The 27,228-nt window shown below is 32.8% G+C and overlaps 1 protein-coding gene across 3 annotated transcripts in view; it reads left to right on the plus strand.

The window, feature by feature from the left end:
* The window catches only part of bcas3 (BCAS3 microtubule associated cell migration factor), a 324,375-nt gene that overhangs the window by 27,084 nt on the left and 270,063 nt on the right, over positions 1-27,228 (plus strand). For all 3 annotated transcript variants that reach the window (XM_051129928.1, XM_051129927.1, XM_051129929.1), the window contains exons 8-13: positions 8,393-8,500; positions 8,625-8,701; positions 12,679-12,755; positions 14,834-14,917; positions 21,143-21,313; positions 24,602-24,695. In XM_051129928.1, coding sequence (XP_050985885.1) covers positions 8,393-8,500; positions 8,625-8,701; positions 12,679-12,755; positions 14,834-14,917; positions 21,143-21,313; positions 24,602-24,695 — 611 coding nt within the window. The remainder of the gene's footprint in view (positions 1-8,392; positions 8,501-8,624; positions 8,702-12,678; positions 12,756-14,833; positions 14,918-21,142; positions 21,314-24,601; positions 24,696-27,228) is intronic.

Raw genomic sequence — 27,228 nt, forward strand, 5'->3', positions numbered from 1 at the left:
AGTCCACATCCAGAACAAAAATTTACAGATAATGTACTTACCCCCTTGTCATCCAAGATGTTAAAATCTTTCTTTCTTCAGTCGTAAAAGAAAGCTGTTTTTTGAGGAAAACATTTCAGGATTTTTCTCCATATAATGGACTGCTGTGGTGCCCTGAGTTTGAACTTCCAAAATGCAGTTTAAATGCAGCTTCAAATGAGTTTAAATACTTTTTTAATCTTAAACGCTCGTCTTGTCTTTCTCTGCCTGAACTCTGTGTATTCTGGCTCAAGACAGTTAAGGTATGTCGAAAAACTCCAATCGTATTTTCTTCCTCAACTTCAAAAATGATTTCAGAATCACCCTACATCGCTGCAGAAGTACCAACCCAGTCTTTGCAAAGTGAACATGCAAAGAAGATCAAACACCCTTAACAAAAACAGTGATATAGGATGATTTTGAGTTGAGGGAGAACATGAGATGGGAGTTTTTCGACATACCCTAACTGTCATGAACCGTAAAAAAACAGAGTTCAGGCAGAGCACGACAAGACGAGCTTTTGGCATCAAAAAGTATATAAATTGTATTATTTTTATAAAAATAAGTGATTGTTTCGCTAGATAAGACTCTTTTTCCTCGGATGGGATCGTTTACAACAATTTGGGATTGTTTGAAGCCGCATTTAAACTGCATTTTGGAAGTTCAAACTCGTGGCACCATAGAAGTCCATTATATGGAAAAAAATCCTGAAATGTTTTCCTCAAAAATCGTAATTTCTTCACAACTGAAGAAAGAAAGACTTGAACATCTTGGATGGCAAGGGGGTGAGTACAACAACTGTACATCTTTCTGGAAGTGGACATCTCCTTTAAAATGGTCAGTGACAAGTAGTGTGTTTCAGAAAGAAAGCGAATTTTCTCTGCTCTTTATCCTTAAAATTATGATAACGCAATAACTTTTTATGGCCTTATGTTAATCAGATTTAGTATATGTATTAACTTGCCCTTTGCTAAAGAAATGGCCGGGATGAAAGTGACATATATAAAGTCGGATGGCTGAAGCCATAGGACAGGTCATAATATCTGTGCTCAATATCACCTAAAAGTGTGCTACACTGAAACGCTGATATGATTTTATAACGATAATTGAAATTTACTGACGCTTTCAAATCGAAGTCTCGATTCTCAGCGGGAGGAAATTGTATTATGTTGAGCGCGCACTGCGTCCATTAGAAGCGGTCCATTAGTTACGATGCAAAAAGGCAAACAATTGAAGTGGCCAATTTGATGATTCTTTTTTCAAGGCTATCATTGTCCCGTTAATCAATCTGGGAGCATATCATTTGTGTCACATTGGCTCTAAAACGCTTTAAATTGGATTGATCTGACCCAGATTATATTGAAATCAATGAATAGTGGCTCTAAGACAAGTTTAGGAAGTTAAATGCCCCTATTAATCTCGGTGTCTGAATCCAGAGGGGTTTTTAGCTATGATGATAATCTCTTTGTAGATAGCCGTGTCTCTCTCGTCGAGACTTCAAGCGTCCGCAGCTGTGAAAGGACAGCAGAAGGGAATAAAAATGCAGACTAATAGCTTTTGCAGATTTCTACGGTCATCCGTTTGACACACTTAAGATGCATTCACACAGCAGACAAGGCAAGGTTAGTCCACAAAAACAAAATGATGTATTAATCAGTTAAAATAATTATTATATTCAAGATTATAAGATATATAGATATACACTACCAGTCAAAAGTTTTTGACAAAGACTGTATTTATTTGATCCAAAGTACAGAAAATATTTTTACTATTTCAAATAACTGTTTTCTATTTAAATATATTTTAAAATGTTATTTATTCCTGTGATCAAAGCTAAATTTTCAGCATCATTACTCCAGTCTTCAGTGTCACATGATCCTTCAGAAATCATCCTAATATACTTTTTTTTTTTTTTAAATTATCAATATTTAAAATAGTTGAGTACTTTTTTATTTATTTATTTATTTATTTATTTTTTCAGGATTCTTTGATGAAAAGATCCAAAGATCAGCATTTATCTGAAACAAAAAGTTTTTTTTTTAACATTATGAGACTTCTTATTTAGCAAAGATGCTTTAAATTGATCAAAAGTGATGAAAATACATTTAGAATGTTACAAAAAAAATTATATTTCAGATAAATGCTGTTCTTCTAAACTTTCTAATCATCAAAGAAACCTGAAAAAATTCTACTCAGCTGTTTCGACATAATAATAATAATAAATGTTTTTTGAGTAGCAAATCAGAGTATTAGAATGATTCTGAAGGATCATGTGACTGGAGTATTGATGGAGTAAAAATCACAGGAATAAATGACATTTTAAAATGTATTCAAATAGAAAACAGTTACAAAAATATTTGTAAAAAAAATTGTTTTTGCTGTACTTCAGATCAAATAAATGCTCGCTTGGTGAACATAAAATACTACTTTAAAAAACATTAAAAATCTTTTGACTAGTGTATATTTTCCCATTTTTCCCATTATATATTATATATGATGATATAATTGATTATATTTTATTTACATTTTTTACATATATATATATATATATATATATATATATATATATATATATATATATATATATATATATATATATATATATATATATATATATATATATATATATATATATATATATATATATGTATATGTATATGTATGTATGTATATGTATATGTATGTATATGTGATATGTGTGTGTATATATGGTTTTGAAGAACTTTTAATTTAAGGAATAATGTCATCAACTATATATATATATAATATATAATATAAATATAATTTTTTTTTTCTTTTTTTCTCCAGTTGATGACATTATTCCTTAAATTAAAAGTTTTTCAAAACCATATGAAACCAACATGATAGAGTACATTTCTAAAAACTTTTATTTTATGTTATTTTATTTTATTTTATTTTATTTTATTTTATTTTACTTTTATTTTATTTTATTTTATTTCTCAGGGACAATGTTATTTGTACAGAAATACGACCAAACTCAAACACTGGTTGGAAAGAATTCATGTCTGACTTGGTTTTATTTATTTTTACTAGACTGTCCAGTCACTGCCATGTGATTGTGTGTTTGTATTTGTGATGTGGCTCTGAGACAGGGTTGTTACTGGCGGCTGGCCGATGTAGAGATGCAGCTCTGGGCACACGTTCATGTCTGCGGCGGGTTCTACTGCTTACTGGATTGTGTCGTTGACACGCATGCTGTAATCCAGCCAACTCAAACTCCCACATTGGGCTGAGACAGACCACGGGTCAGTTTTGCCACACAACCCTACCTGTTGGCCGATCGGCCTTCTGAATGGCCATAGCACGATTTAAGGCTCGTGGGATGATTTCATTAATCACTAATGGATCTGAGACACTCATCCTCAGGTGTAGGCTTGACCTTCCAGACATTGTGAATGGGATGTCTATCACACACGCAGCGAGACTCCTGCTCCACGACATTATCGTGCTATCTTAAAAACATTATGCACAATCTGTCCACCCTGACCTCAAGCCACAGCGCTGAGGAGAAGTGGCTCAAATGGCAGCTGTTTGGAAACGCGCTCAAAGCACAGGCTGGATTTGCAATCGTCACGGCTTCACTCAGAGATCACTCACTGTCTGTGAAAGTAATGACAAATTAAAAACCTCCCTGGCTCTTCATCACTCAGAATCAGAACTCTAAAGTATAGGATGTTGAGAGACACCGCAGCCTTTTTTCATTTATGGTTTAAGTACTTCCATGTTCCACAATTTGTGGTTTGATGTCTTGGCCGCTTTGTAAAAACTGATATGTGCATGTTTGGAAAAAGAGTTGTTTCCTTGACATGCTGTCCACGCTGTTTTATCCACTGTTTGCATGCTTGTAAATTATGAATGAGGAGTAAAATGATTTTTTCCAACATTAAACAAGGGGAAGCAAAGAAAAGAATTTGGGAACTTTTGAAATGATATATTTAAAAGGATAGTTCTTCCAAAAATGAAAATTTCCCCTCAAGCCATTCTAGGTGTGTATGACTTTCTTCTTTCAGACGAATACGATTGGAGTTATATTAAAAAATGTCCTGGCTCTTCCAAGCTTTATAATGGCAGTGAATGGGTGCTGAGATTTCAAAGTCCATAAAAGTGCATCCATCATAAAAAGTACTCTACATCACTCCAAGGGGTTAATAATGGCCTTCTGAAGTGAATCGATGCATTTGTTTAAAAGAAAAATCCATATTTAAAACTTTATAAACTTTATAAAGGATGTAGAAGACCAGTCTCTTCTTGGATTAATTCTAAATTTCAAACATTTTTCTTCACAAATTCTTGTTTTGTACTTATAATTTGTGACATGTGTTTTGGTTTTCCCTCTTGTCTGTGCTTCTGCGTTCGTCACTATATCAGTTTACTTCCGAAGGCCTTTATTGCTTTTTTTTTTCAGTGTTTTTTTTTTCCCTCTTTTTTTTCCAGCATTTTTTTTCTTTTACTTTTCTTTTCTTTGTTCTGCTTTGTGTTGTTTTGTTTGTTTGTTTTTTTTTTTTTTTTTTTTTTTGCTTCTTTTTTTTTTGCTTTTTGTCTTGATTTTTTTTTTTTTTTTTTTTTTTTTTAATTATACATTTATTTTTTTGCTTTGCTTTGTTCAGTTTTCACTGGAGTCATTCACTGAAACATCACTCTCTCAGAAACGATAGTTAGCGGATTTTATTTCTTACACAAACACATCAGCAGGCCTTTATTAACCCTGTGTGGAGTATGTTTTATGATGAATGCCACTTTATTGGATTCAAAATCTCAACAGTCATTCACATGTCTTGTATTTTATTTTTCTCTGAATTTTTTTTGTTTTGTTTTGTTTTTTTTTGTTTTTGTTTTTTTTTTTAGTTTTTCTTTGCTTTGTTCTGTTTTGTCTTTTTTTGTTTTTGCCTTTTGTTTTTCTTTGCTGTTTTTTTGCTTTGCTTTTTTTGTTTTGTTTTTTTCTTGATCTGCTTTGTCTTGTTTTGTTTTTTGCTTTGCTTTTTGTTCTTTTCTGTTTTGTTTTTTTGTTTGTTTTTTACTTAATTTTTCTTCGCTTTGCTCTGCTTTCTTAGTTTTTTTGCTTCTAGTTTTTCTTTGCTTTGCTTTTTTTTTTTTTACCTGTTTTGTTTGTTTGTTTGTTTGTTTGTTTTGCTTCTTTCATTTAGTTTTTCTTTGCTTTGGTCTGCTTTGTCTTGTTTTCTCTTTTTTTTTTGTTTTTTTTTTTGTTTTGCTTTTCTTTCTTTCTTTTTCTTTTATCAGAAGGCCTTTATTGGATTTCAAATATGATAACACGTTATTGGATTCAAAATCTCAACAGTCATTCACTTTGTCTTGTATTTTTTTTTTTTTTGGTTGTTTTTGTTTCTTTGCTTAGTTTTTTTTTGTTTTCTTTGCTTTGCCTTTTTTATTACAATAAGTAGGATTGTATTCATCTGAAAGATGAATATGATGGCTTGAGTTATATATGTATGTATGTATGTATGTATAATTTTGTTTCATTTTTGTATGTAATTTTGACCATTATTTTAATAAATTCACTGGCAACCGTCTACTTGAAGGTTTACTTCTGTTGATGGCACTTCATTTCTAAAAACCTACTAGCCGATTAGTAAGGTTGTAGACTATTGCCCTTTTTTTTCTTTTATATTTACTACTATCTATTATTGTATTTACATTTCTGTCTCTCTTTATCTCTTTCTTGCTCTCACGTATACAGTAATAATAATATTTATTTAGTCAATTCGTTTTTCCTGTTTTGCTGTTTTGTGTTTATTTTCTACTGGTTTCTTAGTTAGTGCCAACAACATCCTGTGTCAACATCCTGTTAGTCTGTATTTTTTTTTTAGTTGAATTTGTGTTGTGCAGTTTGCACTCTCAAAATCTTCCCAGAAAAGTTGTATTTACATTTTTCCCCACACTTTTTACTTTTTTACGTTGTTGTTTTTTTTTTTTTTTTTTTTTTTTTTTTGAGCTTTTTGCGCTTTTAAGATGCTGTGACAAGTTAAATTTGTCCAGCTTTTTCCAGACTCTGTTGTGTAGCTGGCACATTGGCCAGTCCGAATGCAGGATTGGAACTATCTAGCCTGGTCAATAGACCAGAGTCGGAACCCTTGTTTTCACAGGAGCTGTGTTACATTAGTAGCAGAGCCAATGGCACTATGCACTATACGTTTTATTGCCAAACTGTATGTTAACGCTAATCTGTGATGCATGATATAATCACTTCTTGTGAAGCGGCAGACAGTCGGTCGAATTAAGAGTCAGACGCTGCGAATCATTAGTGGTTGCTTCTAAAGCCAATTGTTTTGTCAATGAAGCACAGGCTATTGATCATCTTCATTTACATGGAGCGCTCGATCAGCTCCGCGTCAGTGTCAATAATCCGGCCTCTTCGCTTCCAGCTTCGTCTATAGTTAGACTCCTGACATCCTTAAGTTTATTACTGAGGTTTGAGCAATTTATGCACGTGGCTCCAACAGAATACCTGACTTGTTAGATCCAGCCCCACTGGGATGGGCAGTGCTGATGCCATGCTTATTACCACAAGACTAATATCCTGCGGAAAGCAAAGTGCCCAGCGCAGCGTCTTACCAGAAACATTCTGTTAAGATGGTTAATATGGCAGGCCAGGCTGTGCCAGCTGAGTGCAGAACACCTAATGAGGATTAATATCTGCCTTTATCACAAGCAGCAGTCACTGCTTTCACTTAACTCACATCTCCTTGATGAAGGTAGAGAGGAAATAACTACAGAATGGCCAGTGTGAGAAAGTTTTCTGGTGGGACGTGGTTTTATAATGTGTTTTGGAAACTTAAACATTGGGCTTTATGTTATTGCAAATTACAATAAAAATGTACTATCCTTTTTTGTTTTGTTTTACTTTCTTTTTATTGTACTTTGCATTGGTGTTTTTGTTTTTCTTTGCCGTTTTTTTCTTTCAGTTTCTCTTTGCCTTGCTCTGCTTTCTTTTTTTTTTTTCTTTTTGTATTTCTTTGCTGTTTTGTTTTCTTTGCTTTTTTCTTTGCTGCTTTTTTTACTTTGTGTTTTTTTTTTTTTTTGGTTTAATTTAGTTTTTCTTTGCTTTTGCTCTGGTTTCTTGTTTTTTTTTTATCTTGTTTTTAGTTTTTCTTTGCTTTTTTCATTGCTCTTTTTTTGTTTAGTGTTTCTTTGCTTTGCTCTGCTTTCTTGTTTTTTTTTTTTTTTTTTTCTTTAGTCATTGCTGTGTTTTGTATTTTGCTTTTTTTTTTTGTTTTGTTTAGTTTTTCTTTGCTCTTGTTTTTTTTTTTTTTTTTTTTTTTTCTTTGTTTTTGCTTTTTTGTTTTGTTTTTCTTTTTTTGCTTTGTTGTTTTTCTTTGGTCTTTTTGTTTTTGTTTTGTTTTTCTTTGCTTTGTTTTGCTTTGTCTCGTTTATTTGCTTTGTTTTGTTTAATTTTACTTTGCTTTGGCTTGTTTTTTTGCTTTTAGTTTTTCTTTGCTTTTCTCTTTTTGTTTTTTTTTCTTTGCTTTTTGTTTTCATTGCTCTTTTGTTTTTTATTTTGTTTAGTTTTTCTTTGCTTTGCTCTGTTTTTCTTTGCTTTTTTCTTTGCTGTTTTTTTTCTTTTTAGTTTTTCTTTGCTTTGCTCTTTGTTTTTCCTTGCTGTTTTTTTTGCTTTTTGTTTTCATTGCTCTTTTGTTTTTTATTTTGTTTAGTTTTTCTTTGCTCAGGTTTTTTTGCTTTGTTTTGTTTAGTTTGTTGTCATTGCTGTTTTTTTTTTTTTTTTTTTTTTTTTGCTGTTTTTAGTTTTTCTTAGCTTTTTTTGCCTTTTTTTTTTTTTTTTGCTTTTTTTTGCCTGGTTTTGTTTTTCTTTGCTTTTTGTTTTTTTTTTCTTTGCTTTGTACTGCTTTGACTCATTGTTTTGCTTTGTTTAATTGTTCTTTGTTTTGCTCTACTTTGTCTTGTTTTTTTTTTTCCCCTTTGTTTAGGTTTTCTTTGCTTTGCTTGTTTTGTTTTCTTTGCTGTGTTTTTCTTTTTTCTTTTCTTTTTTTTTTTTTTTTTTGCTTAGTTGTTGTTTTTTGCTTGTTTTTATAGTCTATTTTATAGTATATTATAGTCTATTTTAATGTTTTAATTGTGATTCATCCCTGTCGTGGCAAAGCTACATTTTTAGCAGCCACTACTCCAGTCTTCAGTGTCACATTAACCTTCAAATATTCCACTGTTGCTTTTGAACAATTTAATGCATCCTTGCTCAATAAAAGTATTAATTCGAATGCATTTGCTTGATTTTTAACATTAATTTATTAATAATATGTACAATAAGGATGCATAAATAATATGGTTAAGTATTAAGACTGTTCCAACTAACTAATCACTGCTCTGTGTCTGTGTTTTGCAGGACAAGTCCCCCTTATTGCTGTGTGGATCTTTATTCCTTGAGAACAGGAGAGATGGTCAAGTCCATACAGTTTAAAACGCCCATCTATGATCTCCACTGCAACAAAAGGTGCATTTGCACACATTTTTGTCCTGCATTTTACCTTGTAATTATTATAAATGCAGCATTAAGCTTATGTACACTTTTATGTTTTCTTTTCCCAACTCCAATCTCCATCCCTTGATGACCACAGGATCCTCGTCGTTAGTCTCCAAGAAAAGATCGCTGCCTTTGACAGCTGCACCTTTATGAAAAAGTTCTTTGTCACAAGTAAGTGCTTCACTTTATAGATGTGTCTGCTGAACTTGACCCTTTTTGACCTTCTCTAGTCTCTGTCGCAACTTTTCTCAGCCTCTTTGATCTGCAGCTTCGCAAAACAGGAAACCTAGTCTTGATTAATCCTCTTAGCACACTGACTTCATTAAACCCACAAAACCCCACACAACCCTCATACGTGCTGTCATGCCGTTTTTCCCCGTGTCACTCCTCACGGCTATACGATATCAAAGCTCATCCACAATTCCACAGGCCTGCTTGTTTACACAAATGGCTTTTGTTTTATAATGTGTCAGAGCTGGGCATTACCAGAAACGTCTGCGTCAAACTGCCATTGCGCAGCGTAAACAATAACAAGCCGATGCATATTGTCACTCAGCTCAGCTCTAGCACATAAAGAGCCATTTCCTTTCCTCCAGGCCAGACCACGGGCGAAGTCCGAATGGCTTTTTTGTCCCCTTGAAAGAGATGCTGCTCATAAGGTCCCAACTCACATGTGCGTGACTGGGCTGCGTATATGGTTTCAGAAGAATAAACTGTCCATGTCACCATGTGAAACCAGGCCTCTGCTGCCCACTTAAGCTATCGTCTGTTGTAAATTGCCATTAGTGTTGTTTTAATGGCTCTCATTGTCTATCCGACTTCCCCGTAAACGTCTGCGCCACAGGAAACGGGCATGGTCAATAACCCTTTACATCATTAATCGCTTCTCTAAAGCTTCCTTAACATAGGAAGAACAAGACTAGACTTATTTTTTAAAGTGACACAGTGAAGACCAGAGTTATTATAGTTAACTAAACTCTTGGAAAAAAGTGAAACCATATAAAAAGTTCAGTAAATAAGTCACGTTTTGACATGCTGCGAATTGTATTTCAAAGCAAAGCTCATAAGTTTGGATTTGTGTCGAATGAGAGCGCTGTGGGAGCCCAAGTTTATTTATATAGTGCATTTTTCAGACACTGGTAGGTTTAGTTTTGCTTTAAATAAATTTATTTAGGCTTTTATAACATGTTTTTTTTTATAATGAAATCCACAATTACTTATGTTTGTTTTATACTTATATTTTTAATTCCTGCTCTTTTCTGAATACTGTTTAGTTAAAACTAAACTAAAATGTGTGTTTCATCTTAATTTAAATTATATGAAATTATCAATAAATTGATGAAACATAATAAAAGATGTTTTGTTTTTTGTTTTTTTTCTCCAAACAACTTTTTTGGGTGGAAAATGCAGTTCTTGCAATAATAAATAAATAAATAAATAAATAATTTATTTTAAAATTGTAATTAATATATACACTACCGTTAAAAAGTTTGGGGTCAGTACATTTTTATTGTTTCTTTCTTTCTTTTTTTTTTTTTTTTTTTTTTTTAAGAAATTAATACTTTTATTCACCAAGGATGTATTAAGTTAATAATTAAAAGTTTATTAAAAGTTAATAATAAATAAGTTACATTGTTATAAAATATTTATATTTTGAATAAACACTGTACTTTTAAAACTTGTTATTCATGAAAGAATCCTGGAAAAAAAAAATCACAGGTTCCAAAAAATATTTGGCAGCACAACTGTTGATATTATCCAACATTGATCATTCTAATTTCTGAAGGATCATGTGACACTTAAGACTGGAGTAACAGCTGATAAAAATTCAGCTTTTCATCACAGGAATAAATTCTATTTTAAAGTATGTTAAAATAAAAAACATTATTTTATATTGTAAAAACATTTAGCAATATTACTGTTTTTTTTTCTATACTTTTAATCCAAAAATGCAGCCTTGATGAGCATAAGAGACTTCTTTAAAGACTATTACAAGTCTTACTGACCCCAAACTTTTGAACGGTAGTGTGTGTGTATATATATATATATATATATATATATATATATATATATATATATATATATATATATATATATATATATATATATATATATATATATATTTTTTTTTTTTTTTTTTTTTTTTTATTATTTACACACACACACACACACACACACACACACACACACACACATATACACACACATATATATATATATATATATATATATATATATATATATATATATATATATATATATAATATTAAAATTGGTAATTTAAATTAAAAGGACAAATAGAAAATTAATAGATTAAAAGTTAATAGACTTTTTTTTTTCCTAAAAATAAAAATTAGTTTAAAAGATAAAAAAAATAAAAATGTAAAAAATTAAAATGTTTTTTTTCTGTCACCTTTTTTATTTTTGGGAAAATACAGTTCTTGAAATGATATAAATGTTAATTGAAATTAATAGGAAAAAAAAATAATTAAGGAAAATAGAAAATTAATGGATACAATTATTTTAAATTATTTTAAATTTGTAGATAAATAGAAATGTTTTTTTTTTTTTCTCTCAACTTATTTTTTTAATTTTCGGGAAAATACAGTTCTTGCAATAGATGTAAACTGAAATTAATAGGAAAAAATAAGAATTAAGAAAAATAGAAAATTAATTATTATTGATTAAAAGTTTCTAGAAAAAAGTAATAGAATTATTTAATTTGTTTAAAAGGTTGAAAAGATTTTTTTAAGCAAAATACAGTTCTTGCAAAATGGTAATTAAAATTAATAGGATTATTAATTAAAATAGGAATTAAGAAAGATAGAAAATAATATAGAAAAAATATAGAAAAAATATATTTAAAAAAATTAAAAATTAGTTTAAAAGATGTAAAAAAAATAAAAAGTAAAAAGTAAAAAAAAAAAATTTAAAAAATGTTTTTTTTTTCTCTCAACTTTGTATATATGCATGTATGTATGTATGTATGTATGTATGTATGTATGTATGTATGTATGTATGTATGTATGTATGTATGTATGTATGTATGTATATATATATATATATATATATATATACACACACATATACATACATACATATATATATATATATATATATATATATATATATATATATACACATACACATACACATGTGTGTGTATATGTATATATATATATATATATATATATATATATATATATATATATGTGTGTGTGTATATATATATATATATATATATATATATATATATATATATATATATGTGTGTGTGTATATATATATATATATATATATATGTATGTATGTATGTATGTATGTATGATATGTATATATAATTTTTTTTTTTTTTTTTTTTTTTCTTTTTTTTTTTTAACAATTTATACAATATGTCCCCCTCTGGCCTGTTTGTTGTTTCTCATTACTTTTATGTTTTTTTTTTGGGAGGAAGCGTTGAATAAGGTTTTCTGTTTCTGGCTGTGAGATCACAAAACAATGGTGAAAATCCCCCAAGCCCAGCTCACAGGATGTGTTAAACATACGTTATCTCACTGCATTGGCTCCCTCTGCTTTGGAAAGGCACAAAAGGCTTTTGCATTACTTTGCTTGCGGTTTACCTCAAGCCCCATTCACCCGAGTTTCAGATCCTGCCTCTACACCCTAAATTACTGTCTGCATATATTTTATATTCACTCCATGCTATAAATTACTGTCAGTGCACTTCACACTGTGATATGCACTTGCGTAACCTTTCTGGGTGCAAGAACTGAGAAAGATGTTTGGTCTTTCTGTGCTTATTTATTAAGTTTAAATTTAATCTGATTTGCATTTGCTTGCGTATTTGCCCTGTTTGTACATGTGCCACGTGTGATGTACAGCTACATTATCATGGCATGTGGGATCGGTGTGGGTTCTATGGCTGTATTGCTCTCATGGGTCAATCTGTCTGGGAGTTAATAAGCTGAGGAGCCATCCTACTGTCACAAAATGCCATAACCCTTATTTAACCTCTGGTATTACTCTAACCCTAAGCTCTAGTAAAACACAGTCTTGGGCGAGATGCTGCTATGATGGATTGTTCATGTGTTTTTTGTGCTGTTATTTAGTTAATCTGTTGTATTTGTGTGTTTTCTTTTGTTTTGCAGGCTGCTACCCCTGTCCTGGGCCCAACCTCAACCCTATAGCTCTGGGAAGCCGGTGGTTGGCCTATGCTGAGAACAAGGTAATACAAACCCACTATTTTAAACAATTCCAGATGCACCCAAAACGTTTTTTTTTTTTTTTTTTTAAATAAATGTATTTATTTTTTATTGTTTTTATTTTGTTTAATTTTGTTTTATTTTGTTAGTTTTTATTTTATTTTATTTATTATCTAAGTTATTTTTTGTATTTTATTTTATTTAATTTTTTTTATTTTGTTTTATTTTTTTTTTTATTTTAACTTTTTTTTTTTATTTATATTTGTGACCCTGGACCACAAAACCAGTCTTAAGTAGCACGTTTTTTTTTTTTTTTTAAAAAAAAAAAAAAAAAAATACATTGTATGGGTCAAAATGATCGATTTTTCTTTTATGCTAAAAATTAGAATATTAAGTAAAGATCATGTTCCATGAAGATATTTTGTCAATTTCCTACTGTAAATATATCAAAACTTTTTTATTTGTGATATTAGTAATATGATTTGCTGAGAACTTTATTTGGACAACTTTAAAGATGATTTATTTATTTATTTATTTATTTATTTATTTATTTATTTATTTTTCTTTTTGGCACCCTCAGATTCCAGATTTTCAAACAGTTGTATCTCGGCCAAATATTGTCATTTCCACTATACATCAGTGGAAAGCTTATTTATTCATCTTCATATATCTCAAATTGTGAAAAATTGACCCTTATGACTGGTTTGTGGTCTAGGGTCACATTTTATTTTATTTTATTTTATTTTATTTTATTTTATTTTATTTTATTTTATTTTATTTTATTTTATTTTATTTTATTATTTTAACTTTTTGTTTTATTTTATATTTTTTATTACTTTATTTTATTTTATATTTCATGTTGTTTTGTTTTATTTAACTCTGTTTTGTTTTGTTTTTCATTTTATTATTTATTTAGTTTTACCTTTATTTTATTTATTTTAGTATTTATTGTTTATAATTTTTTTAATTTATTATTTATTTATTTTATTATTATTTGTTTATTTATCTTGTTTTTAGTATTTTGTTTTTTATATTTTATATATTTTTTTTATTTTAATTTTGTTTTATAATAAATTTATAATATTTATTTTGTTTTTAGTTTTTAATCTAATTTAATTTCGTTTAATTTATTTTTTTTTAATTTAGTTTATTTTAGTTTGTTTTATTAATTGTACGTGACTTTAAGCCCCAAATGTTTTAATTTAATTTAATTTAATTTAATTTAATTTTTTATTTATTTATTTATTTATTTATTTTTTTATTCCATCCAGAAGTTTTTAAACACAAGAACATGCGCCTAATAGTTCAGGCCTTTAGTTCCCTTTAGTAGTATGAACACCCACTATTTTAAATGACTCCAGATTTTTAGTTTTATTAATTAATTTTTTTAGAAAGACAACAACTTTTTTATTTTATTTTATTTTATTTTATTTTATTTTATTTTATTTTATTTTATTTTATTTTATTTTATTTTATTTTATTTTATTTTATTTTATTTTATTTTATTTTATTTTATTTTATTAATAAATTATGATGTGATTCATCCAGAAGTTTAGTTTAGTTTAGGCCCTCCTCAAGACAAATTTGTTGCTGATAATTTGTTGCTTTGCTTAACCCTAAGTCAAACAGCAGAATGTTTTCATTTCTTACGAATTGCACATATCATTACAAAGACAATGTCATATCGATAGGAGCTAACAATATAATATGACATATCATTATTAAGTAGACCCTTGATTCACCATCATTTTTGTAATGGGTGCGGTTTGTTTGCCTTGGAGAGGCCACTTGCTGCCTAATAATGGACAGATGGGACAGTGTGTCTGGGCAAAGGTAATGAGCTTCTGGCCAATGGCAGCTGAAGTGTTGTATAGGTCTGGGACATGGACCCTAGAGGGAGTGCGTCGTAGAATGGGGCTGAAGAACTGTTTGTTGTCCTAATGGCATCCTCCTCCTCCTCCTCCTCTTACTCACCGTGCCCGCCTGCAGACGTCCTGGCGCGGGCTGTGACAGGCCTCTGTGGGTTAATGAGTGCTGGGGAGCTGAAAGGTTCTGGATGATAATGTGACTCTGTTCTGTCTCTGTTTGTGTGTGTGTGTAGCTGATCCGGTGTCATCAGTCCCGTGGTGGGGCCTGTGGAGATAATGCCCAGTCCTACACTGCCACTGTCATCAGTGCTGCTAAAGTGAGTATGCGCTTCTTACCGCTGCCATGACAAGTTGCAGTCTTCAACACATGGCACAGTGGCATCAAGAAGTATTTGCACACCTAAGCCATAAATAAATGTCAGATAGAATGAGCGCACCTTTATAGTAATGCAGTTCACACACACACACAAAACTTTGTATTAATTATTTCAAAAATAGATACTTCGACACTAGAAGTACTTTCTTGTCATCTAACATTAATGGGCTATTTAGGATAAAAACATTATTTATTTGCAGTGAAATCCATACACTTTGAGTGGCTTTAGTGTCTAAATACTATGGAAGCCCTTTTCCGCCACTGAGTAAAAATACAAAAAAGTTATCTCACATTTCTGACTGTTTTTCTCAAAATTGTATGATATAAACTTGCAATTGCGAGTTATATAGTCAGAATTGCGAGATATAAACTTTTATAAGTACTTTCTAGTCATCTAACATTAATGGGCCATTTAGGATAAAAAGTAACAATCGTTTATTTGCAGATGTTCCATGGTTTGATATTTTGTGTCTAATTCAGTGAAATCCATACATTTTGAGCGGCTTCAGTGTCAAAATACTATGGAAGCCCATTTCTACCACTGAATAAAAAATTTAAAAAAAGGTTATTGCGACTTTTATCTTACAATTCGGACCATTTTTCTCCGAATTGTGAGATATAAACTCGCAATTCCAAGTTATGAAGTCAGAATTGTGAGATATAAATTCAATTCTGTGAACATATCAGTTTTTTTTTTTTTTTTTTTTTTCTTTTCCTCAGAACTGGACTTTATAACTTGCAATTGCAAGTTTATATCTCCAAATTCTGAGAAAAATAGTCTATACAAGTGTATATTTTATTAGTACGTTAACTTTTACTTATACTTTACTTATAAGTCTGAAACTCGCATTTCTAAAAACATAGTGAGAATTGCGTGAGATAAACTCGCAAATGTGTGACATAAACTCGCAATTGCAAGAACAAAGTCAGAATTGTCAGATAAAAAGTCACAATTGCGAGTTATAAAGTCAGAATTGCATGATTATAGATTTGCAATTGCGAGTTAAGTCAGAATTGTCAGATATAAACTCGCAATTCTGAGAAATCAAGTTAGAATTGTGTGATATACAGTAAACTCGCAATTGCAAGTTATAAAGTCAGAAGTGTGAGATATAAAGTTTTGTGAACATCAGTCTTTTTTTTTTTTTTTTTTTTTTTTTTCCCCCGCAGAACTTAACTATAACTTGCTACTGCGAGTTTATATCTCACAATTCTAAGAAAAAAGTCTGAAAAGAAAAAACTTTCTATCTCACAATTCTGACTTTTTTCTTGAAGTTGTGAGTTTACGTCTCGCAATTCTGACTTTATTTCTCGCAGTTGTGAGTTTATATCCCACAATTCTGACTTTATATCTTGCAATTCTGACTTTATAACTTGAAATTGTGAGTTATAAAGTCAGAATTCCGTGATATAGATTTGCAATTGCTAGTTAAGTCAGAATTGACAGATACAAACTCGCAATTCTGAGAAATGAAGTCAGAATTGTGTAAGATAAACTTGCTTTTAAAGTCTTGCTTTTTTTTTTGCAAGTTTTAAAGTCAGAATTGTGAGATAAATTTTGAGAACATCGGTCTTTTTTTTTTTTTTTCTCCTCAGAACTGGACTTTATAACTTGCAATTGCGAGTTTATCTCACACATCTGAGAAAAAAAGTCAGAATTGCGAGGGGAGAAAAAAGTCTGAAAAAAAAAACTTTCTATCTCACAATTCTGACTTTATAACTTGCAATTGTGAGTTATAAAGTCAGAATTGCGAGATATAAACCTGAAATTCTAAAAAACAAAGTGAAAATTATGATGTAAAGTCGCGATTGCGAGAAAAAATTAGAATTGTGAGATTAAAAAGTCAGAATTGTGAGTCATATGATAAGTCGCAATTGTGAGGGGGAAAAAAAGAATTGTGACAAAAAGTCACAAGTGCAAGTTATAAAGTCAGAATTGCATGATATAAATTTGCAATTGCGAGTTTAGTCAGAGAAAGAACTCGTAGTTCTGACAAATTAAGTTAGGATTGTGTTATTATAAACTCTTGCAAGAAAAAAAGTCACAACTGTGAGTTAAAAGTCGCATTTGTGAGTTATGAAGTCAGAATTGTGTGATATAAACTCCAAATTATGTGAACATATCACTGTTTTTTTTTTCTCCTCAGAACTGAAGAAAAAAGTCAGAATTGCGAGATGTAAACTCACGATTACGAGGAAAAAAAGTCAGAACTTCGACAGAAAGTCGCAATTATCTTTTTTATGTTTTATTCAGTGGTGGAAACGGGCTTCCATAAAATACGTTTTAGAGCCACATTGATGCATTTGTCCACACATTTGACCAACACATGTTTTGTTCACACTTGTGGCCTGATTTATGCACAGATTATTTCAGTTTTGTCTTGCTGAGAGACTTCTCCTTCTGACCATTATTACTTTTGTTTTCTAAGATTAAAACCAGCCATTCTTTTGTAAAAATCTGACCTTTATAACTGTTGGTGCGCAGTTGGCATGTTGGGTTTAGGATCCCCACTGCGTGTAAAAACTATTCAACATGGTGATGAAATGATCTGTTTATTACTCTGACAAAAATGTTTTTGATTTAAAACCATAGAGCTTCTAGGACATTCAGAATGATCAGGTTTTCATTTTAAAGATATGATTTGCCCAATGATCCTTAAAAGAACATTGTGTCACAATAATTTATGATGAGCCTATTTGCAAGGTAAGGAATCAGTCCGTACAGCTTAAACTTTTTAAAGTGTTAGCTGGCTCTTGCGATTGTGTTGTTTTTTCTTTGCACAAATTTGTGTATTTTCAGTCATGCTTTCTTTCCTGTTTGCTCTGCTCTAAATGAAGCTCATAATGTGTGCTGTTCCACTCACTTTATTCACCATATAGCGTCCCAGAGCGGTCTCGGCGTAGTCCTCAGTGATTCAGAGACCCACTAGAGTTCATTTAGTGGTGCCAGAACCTTGGTGCTTAACCTTTCATATGGTTCCAGTCTCCTCTCCTGGTTGCTTAATTGATTTATTAAGCCCACATCTGTATTCCCCGGCCGCCGGCCTGATCACCGCCTAACGAGCGCTAACGGCTTACGTGAGAGAAGTGCCATTAGCCTTAATGGCGGTATACATCAAAAGGAGCACAGCAAAGGTTAGCGGAGAGGAAAACAAGGTTAAAAAAGCCTTGATACGCAGACAGGCCGTCTGCAGACGGGGCTGTGATTTATAACCATCTCCTCCGCTCTGACACACGGTCCCTGTGCTGAGTGGCTCTGAGTGCGGCCGTCTGGGGGCCAGGGGGCCATCTCCCATCAATCCTGTAACACAATCACAAAAACGAAGGGGGAGGGCGCCTTTTGCAAAATTGAATTCTTGCAAGGCACAGATTGTGTAAATGAGCGCGATGTGACCAAAAGAGAGATGTCATTGTGCCAGCCGCAAGTCTGCGTCAGCGGGGTGCCCCAGGGCTCTGTTTTCAGACCTCTGCCGTTGTGAACAGTGTTTGGGGTAAGTGGATAGCGCAGCTTAAGTAGGGTCTCCTCTAGTTCTCACTTAATGGAGTGAGCGTCGCTCTATGTGTGTGTCTGTCTGCCAAGGCCCCGGAGAGCTTAATCAGGCATTCAGGCCAAGCGGCAGCGTCAATACCTCGTGGCGCCTGTGTTTGTTGGGCCCTTTGGAGAATGCTCTGACAAGCCCACTAACTGACTGTGTGTAAATTGCTTTGCCCCATCAATTATTAAGAGAAGCGTTTGCCTCCTAATTGATCAACACTAATGTGTTTTCTAATCACTGCAGTTAGAGTTTTTAGTGCTAATCCAAACAGTCCCCATTGATCAGGGCCCGAGAGGGGAGGGGAGAGGGCGGCCGGCTGGTGGCAGACGCTGCACCGACTGCCGTGCCAGAAATCGGACATCTCTTCTCAGCTCTCTTCTCAGAGTAAACATCTCACTCGCACAAACACTAACCGTTAGTATACACGGGTAACTCACACACCTGTCTGTTGACATTGCCTCAAACAACACTCGATGCAAACATGTTTTTTAGGTCATTGCTCAACAGAATATCTGGATGTGGGAACTTTGTTTGCAGTATTGATTTGAGTGTTGCAATCGTACTTGTTTAGCTATTTAGCTGGTGCAAATGTTGCTGAATGAAGTGTTTTTCCTTTAACCCTTTGTATTATTGAATAATAAAAAATAGGTTTCTTTTTACTTTAAAACGTCTGATTATTGCACTGTTTTTGTGATGCATGTTAGTAGAAGATATTTCCATGGTGCTGAGAACATGACGCGTTAAACAGAATACAGTTTAAAGGGATAGTTCACCCAAAAATGAAAATTCTGTGATGAATTACTCACCCTCATGTCGTTCCAAACCCGTAAGACCCGATCTGACCATTTCTGACCCTGCATAGATGGCAATGCTACTACCTCGTTCAAGGCCCAGAAAGGTAGTAAGGACCAGTGTTAGGTAGTAAAGTAGTAAGGACCAGAAGATACCCGAGTTGCTTTTTCAAATAAGTAATGCCAGTTACTTTGTTTTTCCATTTATTGACCGACAAGCCTCCTGTCCCCATCTTGAGAGAAATCGAAAGTACAGAGGCATTGTGTGCTCTGTGTAAACATGGCGTCACTGTAGTTCTAGACTAAATGTGAACATGTATCAGTTCATCTCACTCACAAAAAAACTGATTCAGTATTTATCAAAATGAATGAAAACTCAGAATATGAAGCAAACCTGCAAAAATTTAAATGTTAGACTACACAGATATCCTTTATGTATTTAATCCCATTTTATTAACTAATGTCTTTGCTGCTAATCATTGATGATCCAGTTCAACCATAATATTAGTCAAAAATTACTTTAGATAAACTAACATTTGTGTGTCTTTTTTTTTTTATATATTGCTGAAGAGTGTTGAACCTTTTCCTGTGTTCTACTGTACAGATGTAAATTTACTTTTCCTTCAGCTTGAGGTATGAAACTTTTTGGTATGAAAAGACTTTTGCATTTTCTAAAAATAGTACTTTTATATTAAAAAGAAACAAGAAAGCCCTGCCCACAAAAGGAACATAATGCGTTACTTTACATAAAAAAGTAAAAACGTAATTAGTTACTTTTTTAGGGAGTAGTGCAATATTTTAATGCGTGGCTTTTAAAAGTAACTTTCCCCAACGCTGATAAAGACATTGTTAAAATGTTCCATGTGACATCAGTGGTTCAACCTTGATTTTATGAAGCTACAAGAAGCTTAAAGAAAACACATTTAATGCACATTCATGATAGTACCTTGTTAGTTGTTGTCTTTGCAAGGTCAGAAAGCTCTTGAATTTCATCAAAAATATTTTCAAAGATTAGTTCATTTCCAGATCAAAAATGTACAGATAATGTACTTACCCCGTTGTCATCAAAGATGTTCATGGCTCTTTCTTCAGTCGTAAAGAAATAATGTTGACGAAAATGTTTCAGGAATTATCTAAATATAGTGGACTTCTGTAGTGCCTGCGAGTTTGAACTTCCAAATTGCAGTTTCAATGCAGCTTCAAAGGGCTCTAAATGATCCCAGGGGAGGAATAAGGGTCTTATTTAGCGAAATGATCTGCCATTTTCTAAAAAAAAAATAAAATTTATACTTTTTAACCTCAAATGCTTGTCTTGTCTAGCTCTGCGATACGCATGTGTACTTGGTGTAATCCGGGTCAATACAGTCAAAAAAACTCCCATCACATTTTCTCCTTCAACTTCAAGATCTTCCTTCATTGCGTTTGTTTTTTTGTTTTTTGTTTTTTGTAAAGGGCGTTTGACCTTCTTTGCACGTTCACTTTGTAAGCGCTGGGTCGGTACTTCTGCAGCATTGTAGGTTTTGAGGTTGGAGGAGAAAATGAGATGTTTTTCGACATACCTTAACTGTATTTAACCGGAATGCACAGAATACACGCAGAGCTAGACAAGACGAGCATTTGAGGTTAAGAAGTATATACATTTTTATTTAATTATTTTTAGAAAATAACGACCGTTTCGCTAGATAGGACCCTTTTTCCTCAGTTGGGATAGTTTAAAGCCCTTTGAAGCTGCATTGAAACTGCATTTTGGAAGTTCAGACTGAAATTTTGATTTCTGTGTTTCTGTATACATCATAAATCTCTACAGCTTTTTGATTATTTGATTTGTCTTTCTGTCAGACTTTGAAGACAGGACTGACCATGGTGGGGAAGGTCGTGACCCAGCTCGCCGGTACATTGCCATCAGGGGCGCCTGATGAGGAGAGCACTGCCCATAGCGGCACCCGCCGCAGCCCACATCAGCCTGGAGTCGTCACCATCATAGACACACACACCGTGGGAGAGGGACAGGTATGAAATGCTCGCTTGTATATCATAACATATGTTTTTTTTCCAGGTATGGAGGCTTGTGAATGGCAGGATTTCTAGCACACAACAGTATCACAACACTATGTCTGTTTATGATACTTTCTTCACCCATCTGACCTTGATACAAAAGAACCCGGATTCATTCCCCCTTTCTCTGAGATAAATAATCCATTAATCCCATTCATAACTCAGTATTAGTGCTTCTTGTGGCCCGAGGGGTTTGTCATCACCTTGTCATAAGAGCACATGCTTCACCATTCGTTCACAGACTCCGTGCCAGGCCGCAGTCTCCTGATCTCATGATTTAGCCACTTCCTGTGGCTGTTTCCCCCTTGGCTGGCACAACTGTTGCCTTTTAGAATGAGATCACAGTCGGGTCATTGCAGAAGCATTACGGAAAAGGTTCTCTCTTTTCTTTTCTTTTTTTCTTCCACCAAGGCTCAGATGTGTGTTAAAAGAGGACATGTAGGTGTGCGACACATGATGACTTTAAATGGCTAACTTTAATATTTGCAGTTCTTCTGTTCAAGGATTTTTATTTGGAGAGAGGTTAAGTTGAAACAGGTTTTGTTATCCTGTTGATTCTGACCCATGTAAATATATCCTCCCATTAAAATGTGATAGCTAAACCCACGATTCCCCAGAGAGTCGACCGTGACTCGATCCACACGTCATCCTCTTTTAGAGGTGTGATTTATTCTGCTTATTTCTAAACGTATACCACTCGGATTTGCCTGAGGCAAGAGAGTTTTCCTGTGTTTATATCGCCAACCTCCCAAGAAGCTGCGCTCCTCCCAAAGCTGGATAGTCATGTTTTCAGTGTTCACACAAAACATCTTTATGGAATTTACTGTCAGTGGCATTCTCCCGTGACTTCAGCAGTGGTCTTGGCATTTTCTCTTGTGTTTTTCTTCCCATCTTCCCCACTCCCAGTCTCTAGGGAACCCAGCCCACCCCCTCATCATCATCATCATCACCATCATCACCATCATCGTCCACCTCTTGCAGCTCTGTATTTCCTGCAAGAAGTTTATTTGCTCTTTGGAGCTATCTGCGCACAAATACTTTTCCAAAGCAATAGTATATTCCTGTACAGCAACAACATTGTCTGTTTTTGCCCCTAATAAAAGCGATCTGGTTTGTGTCACAGGGGCATTTTTTTTGGAGTCTGAAATAAATGTCTGGGTTTTAGAGCAAGGCTGTTTTCTGTTTGGACTGGATCCTATTAAAAGCTGCCTTGCTCCTTAATGCAACACTCTGCTAGATTTATCACTCTTCTCTCCGGCTGTCTCATGTCTGGGCTTAGTTATAATCTCTTTCATGAGCAAACTTAACAGAGGACCACTGACCAGAGAATAGCCTCTTATGAGCAACACACTGTGCTTTTTTCTTTCTTTTTTGCTTACTTTTGATAGGTATTTGAAAAAAAAAAAAAATGGAATTTTATTATTTAGAATTTTAGTGTTTACCCTCTGACATTGATATTTAAAATTTGACTTCCATTGATTTTATATTTGGTTTATTAAGTAGAAAAGTAAAGAAAAGTTAAGAACTAAAGAAAAGTTAACATTCTCTATTTTGTTTTCAGTTTCATTTTTAATCTTTTTAGCTTTGCTTTTGAGTTTATTACTATCCCTGTGTCTTTACTTTTCCTTTTCTTTTCTTTTCTTTTCTTTTCTTTTCTTTTCTTTTCTTTTCTTTTCTTTTCTTTTCTTTTCTTTTCTTTTCTTTTCTTTTTTCTTTTCTTTTCTTTTCTCCTGTAGTTTCACCAGTTTTTTTGTTTGTTTTTATATTTGATTTATTGAGAAATTAAGAAAAAATTAGGAAAATGTTTTAATTTCAATTTTAATTAAAATTCTGCCTTTTTTTTTCTTTTTCTTTTTCTTTTCTTCTTTTTTTACTTTTTTCTTTTTCTTTTTCTTTTCTTTCTTTTTCTATAGTATTCTACATGAGGGGGAAAAGTTAACATGTTTTTAGTTATTTGCTTTTTTGAGAAAATTAAGAAAAATGATTAACTTTAAAAAAACTTTAGTTTAAACTTTTCTAACTAAAAATTTAGTTTTTATTTTAATAAAAAATTTAATTCAATTTAAGAAAAATATATTTATTTTTTTACTTTCTGCTTTTATGAGTTTATTATTTCTTTTTCTTTTTTTTTTCTTTTCTTTTCTTTTCTGTAGTACTGTACATGGGAAGGTTAACATTCATTTTAGTTTGTCTTTAATTTAATTTTTTTACCTTGTTTTTGTTTACTTTATATTTGGTTTGTTGAGAAAATTAAGAAATTCTAAAAAAAATCTATGATTTTTGTTTTTAAAAAATTAAAATGTAATTACATTTAAGGCAAATAAAATTCTCTTTATTTTTTTTTTATTTTATTTTTTTTAACTTTTTTTTTTATTCTTTATTACTCTTTATTTTATTATTACTCATTATCCCTTTGTCCTTTTTTCTTTTCTTTTCTTTTTTTCTTTTCTTTTCTTTTCTTTTCTTTTCTTTTCTTTTCTTTTCTTCTTCAACTAATGTACAAAAGGGGATGAATTACGGATTCACATTTACTGTTCTTTTTTTTTTAACTGGGAGCTATTAATCTCATCTGGGTATCAAAATGTGAAGAGACCCTATAGAGTTTCTTCCTGCTGTGTTTGTTTTAACTCCTTCAACATGCCACTTTTTCTTCCTGCCTGATACGGAACTGTTGCTCTGTGGGCTTTGGCAGAATATGCACATTGATCACAGTGGTCGTATGGGTTAGTCTTTATTTCTTTGAAGCCGTGTTCATAAAACACACCAACATATTTGCGGACATCTTTTAAAAAATGTCTATTTGAATTCCTTAATGAAACTATTTTGCTGAACATACGTCATTTAAAGCTAAAATCTTCCAGTGTGGATTAAAGTAGACACAAGGATAATTGTTAAGCACCCGCAAGAGGGCAACATGTTTAAGGCTGAATGACATGATGGGGAATGAATGATGATCATAAAAAAAAGCACATGGAAACCTTTTCAGCTCATTTTTTACTCCATACAATGGAACACAACTTGGAACACATCTTGTTTTATACAAATGCCATAACACATCTTTGTTAAACTGATTAAATCTTATGTAACTGTGAAGATCCGATTGCACAGGCCACTGTAGAGCCAATGGCCAGCTACGTGTCTAAAACACTGAGACGTGAGGTAAACAAGAAGTCAGCCTTTATTTATGTAGCTCCGTCAACTTACTGTAGCTTTATTGTGTGTTTTTTGGTGTATATGTTTCAGGTTCTTGTTAGCGAGGATTCTGATGGAGAAGGAGTGATTGCGCATTTTCCAGCACATGATAAGCCTATATCCTGCATGGCGTTTAATCCGAGTGGTAAGTGAACACCTCATTGTGATGCCTCACTAAGTCCTACCAAAGCACAAAACTCTAGGCAGTTGCTTGGCAGGCGTTTATATGGTTTTAAAGGAGACGCGTTGTGGATATCCCTGCCTTTCTGAATTAAAAAAGTTTGATATACAATACAGATTTATTCTGTTCACATTATAAACTGAACTGCAACAATATTGACCTGCTCTCATAACCAACACTGTACTGCACTGGTACGTGGAGATTAGCCAATCAGAAAAGAATGTGTTTTCATATAGAAGCCTTAAAGGTACAGTAGCAACCTGTTTAAAGGGATTGTTTTGTTTTCGCAAGTGACAACGGTGTAAATCTAACTCCATGGCAAAAGTCCGAGCAAAGCATGCTAACTGTTTTGTCGTTGGCTGCACAGACGAACACAGAACACTATTTAGAGTCCCAGCCTCAGAGACAAGAAAGCAATGAATTTATTGATTTATTTACTGTATATTACGCTGCTGCCACACAGATCTAATATAAACACACGATTTCTTTCCCAGCTGTTTACCTTCACAGACATAACCGACTGTTTTTGTAACACAAGTCTGTTTTTAACATAAACTTGTGTGTATTTGACCATTTAAGCGCAATAAGACATGAAAGAGAACTTAGTTTAGTACTCAAATGCTGTGTGACAGCTGCTTTCTCTGTGCTATCTTCGAATGTTTGCGCTCAGAAAACCCGGAAGTTTAAACTGATATGGCTTTAAAACGCATGATTTCATCGCGATATACATCATAATCAAAACCAAACATGTTTCTTTAGAATATCTTAGCTGTAAAGGCACAACCCTATAGACCAATTATAGGTTTGTAAACATTCAGGATTCGTGAATGTGGTTGCAGAAAACCCCGGAGAGATTACATTTAACAAAATAGTTACGATCATAATAATATAGATTAGATTTCATTTTCAAAATGTTCTTTGCATATTACAAGAGCTTGTCACCTAGTGATAGGCACTTACTCATTAAAATTGACGTGAGACAGTGGGATAATCTTACAGATCCGAAACAGGGATGATGTTTTTTTGTGTCTTGTCCCCTCGGCTCAGAATAGGAGTTTATATCCCACACTTCTGGCTTTTTTCCCTCAAAATTGACAAACTCACTATTTTTGAGTTAAATCGAGTTATAAAGTCCGAATTAGAAGATATAAACTTGCATTTGCGAGAAAAGGTCAGAATTGTGAGATTAAATAAATAAATGTAATGTAAAAATGTTAATAGAAAAGGTTTAAATAATATTTCATTCTGTAACTGCAGTGCTAATATAATACATCCCCTATAAACTGCATATGTGAATATTATGTAGACCTATCGTTTAAATCAAATTTATGCTTTAAAAGTAATCATGGCAGGTTTTATCCATAGTATGTATGTTTAAACATATGCGTTTAGCTTCAAATGGCGTCTTTGACGACAGTATTCTATAAAAATGATTTGCATTCCGATCTTGACATCAAAAGGCACAAAAAAGTTTTTTCTCTTATTCCGTGGGTTTTACCAATTTACCTCCACTTGTTACCAGTGTTTTTCTGCAACCACTATGCGCACAGTTGCAAGTGACGTAACTGTGACGTCTACTCCAAATTGGTCTATTCAGGAAAAGGGGGCTTGGAGCAGTAGCTCATTTGCATTTAAAGAGACATGCATGAAAACAGTGTGTTTTTGCTTTCACTCAAAATAGGCATTTTTAAAATGATATAATAAATGATCTTTGGGGTATTTTGAGCTGGAACTTCACAGACACATTCTGGGGACACCTGAGACTTACAATGCACAGCATAAATGAGTACACCCCCTCTGAATAAATATAAAAGATGTGTTTTCTTAATGATCACTAATAAAATTAATGGAAAGATGGCAAAATTGAAATGTGTTAAATGTATACTTAATAAAAACAACAAAATGTATGCCAATATTTTCTGTAAGATAAGTAAATTAGCCAGTTTTGTTTAAATGAAGAATTGCAGAAATGAGTACACCCTAGATTTAATTCAGCGAATTTATTATATTCTAGTATTTACCATGTCCTCCAGACTTTTAAGTATACTGCTCTGACCCTTCTTGGCACTGAGTGTACAAGTTCATGACAAATTTTCACACCTGTCCTGTTTAACTCCTGGAGGACAATCTCCTTAAATGCCTTTAATGGGGAGTTTTGCTCAGCTCGTCTCTACAGAATCTCCCACAGCTGCTCGAGCATTAAGATTGAGTGAAATACATGTCCACGGAAGGATTTTCACCTTGGGAGAATGAATATCTTCATTGTCAGGGAATGAGGGGAGGGTAGCATCTTCTGTTTCAAGTTTTTGTATTACATCACACAGTGGTGTGTGAATTCATGACAGCATTGATAAAGCACAACTCCCGCATACCTTCAGCACTCATACATCCCTATAGAAGAGCTTTACTACTCACTGTACTCCTCCTCTAGCAACACCATAACATTTTGTATGTTTTTGGATCCGAAATGATTAACTCGGTCTCTTGAGGTAGGTAA

This window comes from Labeo rohita, chromosome 15 (assembly GCF_022985175.1).
Source record: "Labeo rohita strain BAU-BD-2019 chromosome 15, IGBB_LRoh.1.0, whole genome shotgun sequence".
Classification (NCBI taxonomy): domain Eukaryota; kingdom Metazoa; phylum Chordata; class Actinopteri; order Cypriniformes; family Cyprinidae; genus Labeo; species Labeo rohita.